General features: G+C 39.5%; 1 protein-coding gene across 4 annotated transcripts in view; it reads left to right on the top strand.

Annotated features, from left to right (window-relative positions):
- CEP350 (centrosomal protein 350) overlaps positions 1-12621 on the top strand; it is a 75956-nt gene that overhangs the window by 58442 nt on the left and 4893 nt on the right. For all 4 annotated transcript variants that reach the window (XM_061452002.1, XM_061452005.1, XM_061452003.1 and 1 more), the window contains 7 exons: positions 2067-2227; positions 2655-2794; positions 3552-3634; positions 4315-6380; positions 7377-7778; positions 7865-8011; positions 9150-9272. In XM_061452002.1, coding sequence (XP_061307986.1) covers positions 2067-2227; positions 2655-2794; positions 3552-3634; positions 4315-6380; positions 7377-7778; positions 7865-8011; positions 9150-9272 — 3122 coding nt within the window. The remainder of the gene's footprint in view (positions 1-2066; positions 2228-2654; positions 2795-3551; positions 3635-4314; positions 6381-7376; positions 7779-7864; positions 8012-9149; positions 9273-12621) is intronic.

Raw genomic sequence — 12621 nt, 5'->3', positions numbered from 1 at the left:
TACTGGTCTCCAGCTGGACATTGAGCCATTGGCCACAACTCTTTGTGTGTGGCCATCCAGCCAGTACTTTATCCACCGAGTGGTCCATCCATCAGATTGATGTCGCTCCAATTTAGAGACAAAGATGTCGTGTGGGACAGTGTCAAATGCTTTGCACAAGTCCAGGTAGATGACATCAACTGCTCTACCCCTGTCCATCAGTTCTGTAGCCCCATCATAGAAGGCCACCAAATTGGTCAGGCAGGATTTCCCCTTAGTGAAGCCATTCCATTGTAAAGAGACAGATCTCCCAAGTTGCTGAGTAGTAATGAAGTCATTGCTATGTCAATCCGATCCATGCGTAGACAAGATCATTAAAGATGAAAGCATCTGCAGATCTTTCCGTTATGAGTTGATCAAGAAAAGATATAATTACATAGTGGTCACTTACTATTTGGGAGGAGTTTGTTAATTACAAGAACATCATGAAGTACTCCTCATTAGCTAGTGAGATTCCTTTTTTTTTTTGTGCTGTTTCCTTTGTTGTTTTTTTTAATTCTCTAAATTATGAACAGCAGTTTTTAATAGAAAAATAACACAGTAGTTTGATTGTATTTACTGGCTGTTGTTGGTGATGAAATCCTTCATTATGGTGGTTTGTTGTCATGGGAAATTTGATTAGCAAAATGTCGAGCTGTTCCTGCTAGCTGACCAGATAATACAGATGACTTTATTTCTAGGATGTTCAGTAAAGCAGTTGATGATAATAAACATCCAAGCTTTTTGGTCCAGAAAACATTGTAGGTAATATTGAGCATTATAAAATCAAACCAGACAAGTTCCTTCTTAGGAGATGTAGCTGCTGCTGTACAAGTGGAAGTGGGACATCAGCTGCTGGGAGGAGCTTCCGTAAGGCTGTGTCAGATCAATATTTTGAAGAGGTTTTGATACTTAACTGTGGTAGCACCAGTGTGGGGCAAAGATCTCATTTTGCACTGTGTTGGTATACATTTTAAACAAGAAACAAGTGGACATAATCAGGTGTGCAGAAAAGAATAAGTAACGAGACACTAAGTCAGCCTCTTTGTAAAGTCTGAGAGACTGAGAGGTTTTTACATCAAAAACATCAAAAGTAGCAGAGTTACTGGTAGAATGGGGTTATCATGCAGAGAATGGATCTAAGTATCTGGCGACAGTGTCCTAAGGGAAAAGAGGTAGAACATTATCATAATCAGGACTGCAAAACCAGGTTGCAGGGAGTTCTGGGGTTGGAAAGGAATGGAGATCATATTAAAATTACTAAGAATAATCATTAAAGAAAAATATCTTTCAGGTGGAAAACAGCTACAGTCAGTAATGGCATCATAGGAGGATCTGTAAAATTAAATTTGGAGCCAAGTAGCTTTGTATAAGCTATTATTGAGCAGTCCACCACATGTCTAAGCTCAGTGCTACCCCCATTCACCCTGAATAAATTGTCATCCTGGAGCCTGACAATAGTGAAAAAATCTCTGCATTGTTCAAACTGACTTTCCTTCCAGCAGTTGAGCAGTCAGCTCTCAATATCATAGGTGGATTTAGTCTACATGGCAAAAAATCTAAATGGGCCAGAACCCTATTTTGCAGACCACTGTTCCAAATGAAATTCTCATCACTGAAGTGTACCCTGCATCTTGAAACTGTGTACTGTGATTGTAAACAAATTTTTTTAATATATTTTTGATACGCATCTTTGAGCTGTCATATTTTTTTAACATGTCAGAAAAAATTAATTTCGGCAACAGCTGACATGATAAGCACTTAATGAGGTAGCAGCATAAACATGGGTGGTTGATGTGAACAAGTTTGGGAGCAAGTACTATAACAGAGCCTTTCTTTTATAAATGAGATGCAACTCTCATACGTTGTATACTAGTGTTATGAATCTGAGATCCTACTTTAAGAGACTTACTATGTTACCATGTTGACATTAAATTCTTTGAGATTTTGCTTGGACCATATGTTCTATTTACTAAACTGTTTATTGCTTTGTGTAAAACTGTTCTGTGAGGTGGAAGTTTGCAAAGACTAAACCAAAACTTTTTCAGAAACCACATCCGATCAAAGTGACATTGAAGGACGGATCAGGGCCCTGAAGGATGAACTGCGGAAAAGGAAGTCTGTGGTTTACCAGCTGAAAAAGGAACAGAAAAAAAGACAAAAGGAGAGACTGAAGGCCCAGGAAGCCAGTTTGATCAAACAGCTGGAGGTTAGCAACAGTAGGAAGAAGGGTGACATGAAAGATCATTAGCCTTGGATAAACCGTTACAGTATGGATGTTGTTGGCAGACTGTCCTATCAACAGCTATGAAAGACACATTACTGTGACTGTGTTCTGGCTATTTAAATATTTTCAATAATGAACCACAGCCTTGAGGCAAAAATGCTATTCCCTTCTAAAATTTATATCTTGAATGGGTTACTGGCAGTGCTCAGGGGGCTTATGTATGTTTATATGCATTAGTATCTGAGCCTAAATTAAAGATTGATTCACATGTAATTAATTTTTGTTTATTTTTTTTTTAAGTGTAGTATTCAGAGAAACCAAGTGTCTTCTTTATTAACTTAATAGGTTTTGATTACCAAATTGTAGTTGTGGTTTTGTAGACTGACAGCCATAACTTTTCTGTGTGCAGTCATATGATGAGTTTATCAAGAAGACTGAAGCAGAGCTGAGCCAAGATCTGGAGACATCGCCAACAGCCAAACCTCAGATTAAAACTCCATCCTCAGCTGCTGCTGAAAAACCTAAGATCAAGGCACCACCGCTCCATAGGTAACTGGGATTTCTTCTTTCTGAGAAACTATGGTGAATACTGTTTTTAGGAGAAACCATGAATTTAGCAGATAACTGAAACTTTAAATCATGAGTATTAGCTTTTAGTTTAGAAACTGGACAGTATCCTGCTGACCTATTTGCTGGTCTCACTGACCCAAAACAGATAAGATGGACTGTCCTTGGAATTGTATGCATTTCCCTTTTGTCCTGCGCAGCCTTTCAGGTCCTATTTTCAAGTTCTTTCTGAACATTTTTCAGTTGTGCAAGAATTGAGCCAAATGGTTTAATGGATTACAAACGGGAAGAAATTCTTTTCTCATTTTGGTTGCTTCTTATGACCAGTATTATTGCCTGCAGCGCTGTGTGAGGCAAACCATTCATCTTTGCAACTTAAATCAGGTTTGGTTCTTGGGTTTTAAAAGGCAGAGAATTCAACTGATTTCTGCACTTCCTACTGTATTTTTAAGTGTTTAATTTTGTCCAGCAGATGGTGCAATTTTAGGGCATCCCAGTAAAACCCAAAATATTTAAAAAAAAATACTTTTCAGGACTTGCCAAACTCTTCTCTGTGTCCCCATTCCTATTTTCTAGGGTCACAGTATGGTGACAAAGCAAACTGCTTGCTATCATTGGTTTGGCCTTATAATCATAAATGCTGGCATTTCCACTTTTATCAATTCAAAAAAAAAAAAAAGACAAAGCAACACACTCTGGTTGTAGCCATGATTCATGCAATTTCATTTTTCATATTTAGGCCTGAGACAGCTAAGAACTGGAAATCACTGGCTGAATCAGAGCGATGCAAAGCATCTTTGGAATCCATTTCAGAGCATGCAGGTATGTAACTGGAAGAATTTGTACTACAGATGAAGATCTTGGAAGACTGTCTTAAAATTCTTTAAGCTTTTCCTTGGTGATTCAAGAAGAGGTTTTAAGAGAAAATGCAGACTTCATAAAATCATAATGATCAAGCTATATATTTATTTAGTAGGCATCTGGTTTCGCTGTTTCCTGTATATTCAGCATTTAGTTTTACTCTGCTAAGGTTTATGTGAAACCATAATTAAGTGACAACCTTTTCCGTTTCTTTTATTTCTTGTTTATTTGTCACTTCAGGAAAGTAAAGAAACAAAAAATAATGAAGAATTTAGGAATAGGGTTGGGTTTTTATAGATATTCTTCAATGTTTTGCTGTTGATCATTATCTAATAATAATATACCATTCTAATATTGGTTGTATTTGCAGCTTGCAAACAAATAACTGAGCCCTTACCTCAGGGTCAGTGTTGTATGGCATTGCAAAATAGTGGTACAGAAACAGTATCAGAGAAGAAGGGTTAGAAACCTGGAAGTAAAAGAATGTTGCTGGTGTTTATGGGACAGCTATAAATACATGTTTCCAAGGCACCAGTTTGTAACTTCTTTAGCGCAGAAACCTTGCTGTTAATTTTGTTGCCTGTTGTTGCAGTTTTCCATTAAACAATGCAACTATGATTCACTTTTTATTTTCCTTCAAGATACTGTGTCATCAAAAACGGAGAGATCGGTGTCTGTACGCACCAAGAAAGTGGCTGTGACAGATCTTCATGGAGAAGAACCTTCTGGAATACCTTCCTCAGTTTTAATGTCACCAGGGCATTCGAGAACAGGAACTGGTGATTCCTTAGAAAATGTACCCTTATCATCTTTTCTCAAAGATGTTAGCAGAATATCCCATGGGTCAGTGAACAACGTGATAAATGCATCCAGTGATAAGTCTGCCTTCAGTTATAAATCTGAGATACAGGAATACTTGGAATACTTGAAGTCAGAGGAACATGAAATTGAAGGTTCTCATGTCAAACCTTTGGAGAGTTCTGATGTCTTGTTGACATTAAGTAATGAACAGGAGAGCTCAAAGGACATCCTTGCAAAGCAAGTCCTCTGTTCTGAAAATGAACACTCTCAGAAGGAACTGTTTAATTTGGCTGTGGAAAGTCTTCAGGGTACGGAAAAAATCTTGGAACAGAGACTGACAAATAAACATGCTGTAACTGGCCAAAATACAGAAGAATCTTCTTGCAAGCTCAGCAAATCTGCAGAGGAAAAAGGTTATCTGCTTTCAGAACAACTCTTTAGTGAAAAAGAGGCATCGTACCTTGAAGACTTTGAAGGATCCACCTCCAGAAAACAAGCATCAATTGAAGAAATGCTTCCTGGGGAGCATTACAAAGATGACTTTGAAGCATCTCCTCTCTCCCCTAATGGGGACTCACTGAGAGAGCGGTCACAGCACACACAGACCAGCAGAAGCAGATCCACCAGCCTTGGCAGTGATGGTGAAATCAGTGAATACCTCAGTGACAGGTCTCTCTCTCTCTCTGGCAGTGTGCATTCAGAGAGGTTATTAGAACTGAAGTCCCCAACAGAACTTATAAAAAATACTGAACGTAGAGATGTGGAGCAAGAACAGGCCCCTATTGAATCACCACTGTGGGCCTCCGTTTCGATCATAGAAGAAACAGATAGTTTGCCAGGTTTCAACATTGGTGATAGAGTACTTGTGAGTAAAGTCCAACCTGGAACATTGCGATTCAAAGGCCTGACTAAATTTGCCAAAGGTTTTTGGGCTGGTGTAGAGTTGGATAAGCCTGAAGGGAACAACAATGGAACTTACGATGGTATTAAATATTTCGATTGCAAGGAAAAGCATGGTATTTTTGCTCCTCCTCAAAAAATCTCTCACATTACAGAAAGTACCAATAGCTATTTAGACACAGGCAACGATGAAGACTCATTCTTCGATGATAGACTGGAGAAGCAACACAAAGCCTACCAGAAAGACAGAGGAAGTTCCAAACCTGGCAAAGAGGATGAAAGCCAGAGCAGAGATGTAACAGAGAACTATTCCCAGGATAAAGGTCCTGCAGACACAGCTGTTTCAGAAGTCCCAGCTGAGGAAAGGCTTGATGAGAAGTTGTCTTCTAAAGCAAACAGCAAAAACGTTTCTGTAGCTATTGAATCATTTACCCAAGAAGAGTCAGTGGTGGATTATCTGAAGCATGTTGTAAAAGAGGAGGCCAGCCTTGCTCCTCTTATTTCTAGTGTTGCAGATGAGATTTCCACTGTTCAGTTGGACGACATCTCAGATTTCCTTTCTGAAAAACTGGAGAGGCAGAAGACACTGGGAGAAGAATGTGCTGAAAAGGTAGCTGACCTCCTTCCTGGACTTGTGGAGAAGCCTGCAACTCCACTTCTGGATTTGCTGACAAAAGAAAAGAACCAGTTGGAAGCACAGCTTAGACTGCCGCTTAGAGAAGAAGACAAGTCAAAAGACCAACTGGAAAAAGTCAGTTTGCTGACAGACAGCCTGCTTAGAGATTTTGTAAAAGACACAGTTGATCAGTTACAGCAAATAAAGAAGGTCAGGAATGAGAAAATCCAGCTCAGCAACCAGGAGCTCTGTGATGTAAAAGAGGAATACAGTACCCCATCCCAGCAGGTAGAAAAGCAAGTTCCTGATGGACTGAATAACTTTTTTCTGAGCTCCGAATTTGAAGATGAAAGAGAAGAACTTTCCTCTCCAGACATGTGTCCCAGACCAGTGAGTAGCAGATGTCTTGCCCTGGTTTTAAGTTAAATCGTTCCTTTGACTGATGATGATTGAATCTGAGGAATGCTATGTGGCATCGGTTTGTTTTCTCCCACGTTCTGTTGGATGATGTGGAGATTGTATGTGTGTGTCTTGTCTTACATGTTTGTTCTTACATATCTCAGTTCATGGCTTGTTTTGGTAGCCCTACAGGGCAAAAGACACATTTTGGCACATGAAAGTGAAAAATTCTTTTTCTAGGTTGCATTCTGCCTACACATTCAGTTTGTATTTAATCCTTACCTTTGGTTTTTACTCTAAAAATGGCAAAATGCAATAGACTGTTAACTTACCTCTGGTTATTGATATAAAATAATGATCTCTAAACATAATTAGTTGCTCTAGAGGTCATTAAGGTACCAAACTGCTCTGTTCTCTCAAATAATATACCATGGGTAGTGAAAGTTCAGGCTTCCTCAGAACAATCATTAATGATACAGATACAGGGCTTGGCCTTTCTGCTGAAGATCCCAGTAAATCTGTCTGCTTTGCCATTGATCTCAATATATTATCATCACAGGAAGCTTTGGCTCATTTCATCAGTGTGAGCACTGCTCAGTCACTGAAACAGCCATCGCCTGCTAAAAGCTTCTAGGCTGTTGATTTAGATCTGAGACTGCTTGTAAGAGAAGTGAAAAGTTGTATGTCACATTGCCAGTTTTTAAACCATTTAGCCTTTTGTAAGGAGTTAAACATTAGGACAGACAGTGGGCAGGATGCAGTCTTTTAAGCTCTGTAGGAACACACTGAAAGCATTTCTCAAAAGTGGTAGAAGCCCCAAATATTTGAATCAAAACATTTTTAATTTTACAGTGGGATATTTATTATTTTCCTGAGTATTTGTGCATATATTGCCAGTTACACAAGTAGGGCATTTAAAAATGTAAGCTGAGTTAGATAGGAGTGTGACACTGCTTTTACATTTAATCTGTGTCTCTTAATTCACAGGAGAGTCCAGTGTTTGGTGCCAGTGGTCAGGAAGAGCTTGCCAAGAGACTGGCAGAGCTGGAGCTCAATCGGGAGTTCCTGAGTGTGCTGGGAGATGATCAAGACTGGTTTGATGAGGACTATGGCCTGAGTTCCCATAAGGTCCAGCAGAAGCAAGCTGAGGAACCAGCAGTGCTGCCCAAGGTAGAACCTCAGAAAGTGCCAACAAAGCCATGTGAAGAGCCTTTGGCGGTCCCTCATACTGCAGTGGAGGTGGAAGTTATGGTGCATGCAGCAGCTGAGGAACTCTGGAAACTAAAGGAGCTGGGTCATGATCTTCAAAGTTTCAGCCTACATACAGATCTTGATAGTACTCTCAAAAAGCAGGACACAGACACTATAAATAAACAGGTTTATAAGAAGGTACAGTCTTCAGACAGTTTGTTCTTGCCCTTTTAATGTTTATCATAAACAACAGAAGCCTTAGCTTTTACTTCTTTTTTGTTAAGGTGGTATTTGATTTAACAAGAGAGATCTTTGGGGAAATGTTTGCTGAGGATCCTAATCTAAATCAGCCTATTTGGATGAAACCATGTAGGATTGCATCTGCTTACTTTCGCCGAGTGAAAGATCCAAATGATCTGGATGAAATCAAGGTAGGAAGAAATCTTTGTATTTCAGGGAATGTGAGATGAAAAATCATTGTACTGGCACTTGCCTGAGTGTTGAAAGATCATACCAGGTGTATCCAGCAAGATATAAGATGAGAAAACAAATGAGATTGCAAACCTGAAAGGGAGTTTGTCAAAATGGTCCGGGTTTTTATTCAACATGCTTCCCTGTCCTTTTGGCTGGTACTGGTTGCTTTTAAACCTTGGTCCTCTGTGCTTAACTGCCAGGGTGACCTTGATTTTATAAAATTGGTATGCTGGCAGTCTACTGCTTTAGCAGATTTCAGTGGAACTCTGTATGGGCATATTGGCATGGATCCAAGGGTAGGGTTGGGCCAAATGGGATGAGCTGGATTTTTTTGCTCAGACACACCTGTGCCAGCCTCACTGAGGACAGTGGGAGTTTGCAGAAGGGACCCAAAAATTGACTAGTGAGGGCATTGTTGTATTTGGTACACCAGAGGAGGTCTCCTGTTATCTGTGGTAGTGCTCAAGAAAGGACAAAACTCCAGAAGGCTAGAGCATGACTGGACCTAGGTTAAACTTGCAGGGCTAGACATTTGGAAAAAAACTGTCTCTGAAAATGCACAACAAAGAACTGTCCATACAGCTCACCAAGACACAAATGAAAATTTCAAGCTATGAAGACTTCCTTCTCCCCTGCTCTCCTTGCCCCCCTCCCCCACTTTGGAAGGTGGTAACTGTATTTTGATTAAGATGCTGAAGATGCTGCCTAGAAAAGACAGAAATAGTGTCTAGATCACTCAGTTCAGAAAACTTTCAATAGCATGGAGCAGAGGGGCTGGGGCACAGGACAAGAACACCAAACTCCCACCCTGCTTTTCTTTAATATTCTCCCATAAAATGAATTGCCATAATCTGTTTGCTTGTTGTGTTTAATTGAAAGTTTCTATTCTCAAGATTGTCACAGAAGTGGGTGTCATTCTCCACACACACACACACTTCTGGATTTAATAATTGTTCCACCTGTTCTGCCTCAAAAACTTTCACTCTTAACTTCATACATACACCCTGTGTCTCTTAGCTAAACAGAAAGGTACTTTGTGCATACATTTAATTTCTTAGGTCGAGTGTGATAAATCTTACCTTTACTGTTCTGTAGAGCTTCATTGCAGCTGAAGTACTGAAGTTTTTCAGCCTCAGGAAGGAGCCTAATCACAAAACAGACTGGCAGAAGATGATGAAATTTGGGCGGAAGAAACGAGACCGAGTGGATCATATACTGGTCAGTGGATGAAAATAAGCAATTATGTCAGATACTGTCCACCAGACTAAAGTGTGACATACAGTTGCATTTTTCAGTATTCAGTCATGCTGTTTAAAGAATCCAAAGTGTCTGTGAGGTTGTGATAGGTGGTGTTTAATTTTAGAGAGCACCCAAATGACAAAAACAGAAGTCTAGTGCCAGTAAGTGAAGTAAGGTGACTTGAGTGAATTAGCTGTTCATGCCTGCTAGTTTGGCTGGGTTATAAATTTGCCTACTGCCAAAAGGTTAAAGCATGAATTCACAGAAGGAAACACTGAAATATTTGACTGAAAGGAGAGTAAACTTTTTCTTTGGGAAGGGAATATGTTTTTCTTCTTACTTTATTTTAAAATATTTTAATATTGAAGTAATATCATTCATTGGAGACAGTAATATGGAGAATTTAATAGGCCAGACTGCTAACCAGATTCAGCTGAAATGTTGCAGAGTCGTTGAGCTAGAACTGCAAAGACTTCAAAGAGATAGTATGGGACATGATAGTCCCTAGTAGAAGGTAACCAGTCTTGACAGATGGTACCCACAGCTGAGCGTTTCCTCTAGTACTTGACATGAACTAGTAAATGCAGCTGCCACTGCAGCAGTTCAGTGTTAAAACTGCATAAGAGAGTGTGTCTTGGCTGTGTACTAGTTTTTGAAAGCTATTTGTTGGCTTGTATTGCAGAATGATTAACATCTTTATTGGCTATAATGATAGTGAAGGTTCTGCTTGGGAATATGAGTCATCATTAACACTGTGCTTGACTTAATTATACCTGAAATTGATTCCACACACGCGCACATATAAGTAATTTTGAGTCATGGGTCCTGTGGTCTTTTAATTGTCCATCAGTGGAAGGTTTCCAACACGGGCTTTTTCCTGGGGTTTTAATTGTGTGTAAATAGAATATCTGTGCATAGAACCTGCATATCATAGTAAGCTCAACTTGGGGATATAAAGGCTATTAAAGCATGCACAAAAAAAGTCCTATGTTTAGAACCTGGAGAAAACTAATGGTACAACTTTTTTACCAATTCCTAATTTCTTTGAACCATACCTAGAAAGAAAGATTCCTGACTGGAAAAAATTGTTCTAATTAAAGGCATCCAAAGTGCTTTAAGTGGAACAAGTTCAGATGAACTGATCTGCAACTTAGATGCAGACTCAGACATCAAAGATTAATGGAGCTCTGACAAGTTTGGCTTAATAAGTAATGTGTTTAATTTTATTCTGTTCTCATAAGAATATGGTAATAAAATTTTAGCTGAAGTCTGGGAATAACTCTGTGAAGGTTGCAGCAGTGGTTTAGGAATAAGGCTGTCCTGGTGGCAGTGCTAGCAAATGCATACTGTAATGTGAGACACCATAAGAGAAACTTCTGACTGAAAATGTAAGGAGTGTTAAATTTATCTTACCTTGTTTTATTAAAATTTCTATAAAACATGAAGTATCTGGATAGCTTTCTCTGTCTCCTAGTGAGCCTCCAACTTGTGCTTAAGGTCATGAGTTCTGTGATAACACAAGTCCTAGGTCGTAAGCAGATATACAGGCCTGTGAGAGATCTGCTACCTACCCCCTAGTAGTGGGTACACTCACGGTGTAGCCCTAAACGGAGAGGTCACTTTTGGAGTTTTACAAATCTTGTTCAAAGTATATTCAAGTAGTGCAATACAGCAGTTTCCTGAAAGATAAATCAAGGCTTTTTTGTTAAGTTTAGGTGTTGTGGAAGCTTCTCTAGAAATCATCATAAAAAATGTTCAACTTTTTGTGAAGATTTACCCAATATACACCTCTTGCAGTGTGCAGGAGATGTCACGTGAGCACCTATGAGCCGATTGATTCTTCACATTCTTTTGCCACTTATAAAGACAAAGACTATTAAAATAAAACATAATTTCTTTAAAGCAGAGGTAAACATTCTTAGGCTTCTGTTAATTTGCACATAAACTTCGAGCACAGGTCCTTCCCAGTTTCTTCATTTCCCCAAGCAAAACTAACTTTCAAATTAAAACATCCTTTGATAGTTTTCTGTTGAGGCAACTATGCATTATTAGTTACTTCAGTGAGAGGGTTGAACACATCTGACTGTCCAGTACTGTCTGACCCAGGAACTAGGCATGACTTAATTTCTTCTGAAGGTACAGAAGCAAGTGCCAGGCTTACTGTCTCACTGATTATCCCTGGATGTGTCTTTCTGGGTTTATTATACTACACCCAATTCCTAGAAGTTCTCATCTCCACCAAAGGTTCAGCCTTGTGGGGAAGGGGCAAGGCAGTAGAAGCAGCCTGTGCCGCACTGTTGCTTTTCTGTGATCTGGGTCCTGTGGGTGACTGCAGTCAGCCATCACACATGCTGGGAATGCATCTTGACTGCATTTGCACTTTTGTCTGTGCTTCCCTAGCATTGACACTAGTACAGTTAGCCTATTATTTTTTTTTTTTTCCTACCAGTGACAAAAAAAAAAGAAATGTCTTCCTCTTACCCTTTTTTGCAGCACTGTTCAGTTTGATCAAGCATTTTGGTCCTCAGAAGGCATTTATATTGGGATTTCTTAAGAGATCTTTCTTGTCTGCTGGATAGTTGCTCCAGTTATTAACATTTGGAGCAAATCTTCAGTAAATAAGTACAGGGAAGTTCTTATTTATGAGAAACTACTTTGTTTAAAATAAGGTTAAAGGAATGTTTAGGTATTTGCTTTCTTCTTCTCCTGTCCCTTCATGTTGCCACCTTTATCGTGTGTATGCTGTCTCTGCTTTGTGGGAAAATCACAAATGTACATGTAGGCTGAGGTGCTGCATTTCAGTTCATTAGGGCTGCCTTCATCTTTCAAAACCTCTGTTTCAGCTACAGTAAGAACTCTCATATCTCCTCATTTAAGTTCAAATGCTAACAATAGACCATTTCTGCTGCTTTTTTTTTTTTTTTTTTCCACTTGGGTCTTCAGCCAAAAACTCCTGGTGCTGCTCAGTTTGCGTGGGGTTAAAACAAACTCTGCTATTGCTTTCCCTGCCACCCTCCCTTCCCTTTTATCCTGAGCTTGAGAAAGCAAAGCTCACATGATACTGCCAAGCCTATGTGTTTAGCTTTTGCACCTGAGAAGCCTGCCAACAGAGTGCTGAAAAGTACTTGATCTTCTAACCTTTTGACTTAACATTTAAGGTGTTTCTCTCCGTGCAGAAACTCTGTAACAAAGCAAAGCTGTTCCTATAAAGCTGGCATAATGGCAAGGCCCACTTCTGCGGCACCTGAGGTCTAAACCCAAGGGGAATGTTAACAGTTAAAGAGAATCAAAGCCTGTTTGCATGCACACTGGAGGGTCTTAAGATTGC

This window comes from Pezoporus flaviventris, unplaced genomic scaffold (genome assembly GCF_033815535.1).
Source record: "Pezoporus flaviventris isolate CSIRO_AGI_PZ_B2104156 unplaced genomic scaffold, CSIRO_AGI_Pfla_v1 ptg000013l, whole genome shotgun sequence".
In the NCBI taxonomy this organism is placed as follows: Eukaryota; Metazoa; Chordata; class Aves; order Psittaciformes; family Psittacidae; genus Pezoporus; species Pezoporus flaviventris.
The sequence above is the reverse complement of the archived record's forward strand: the minus strand, read 5'-3'. Positions and strand labels throughout refer to the sequence as shown.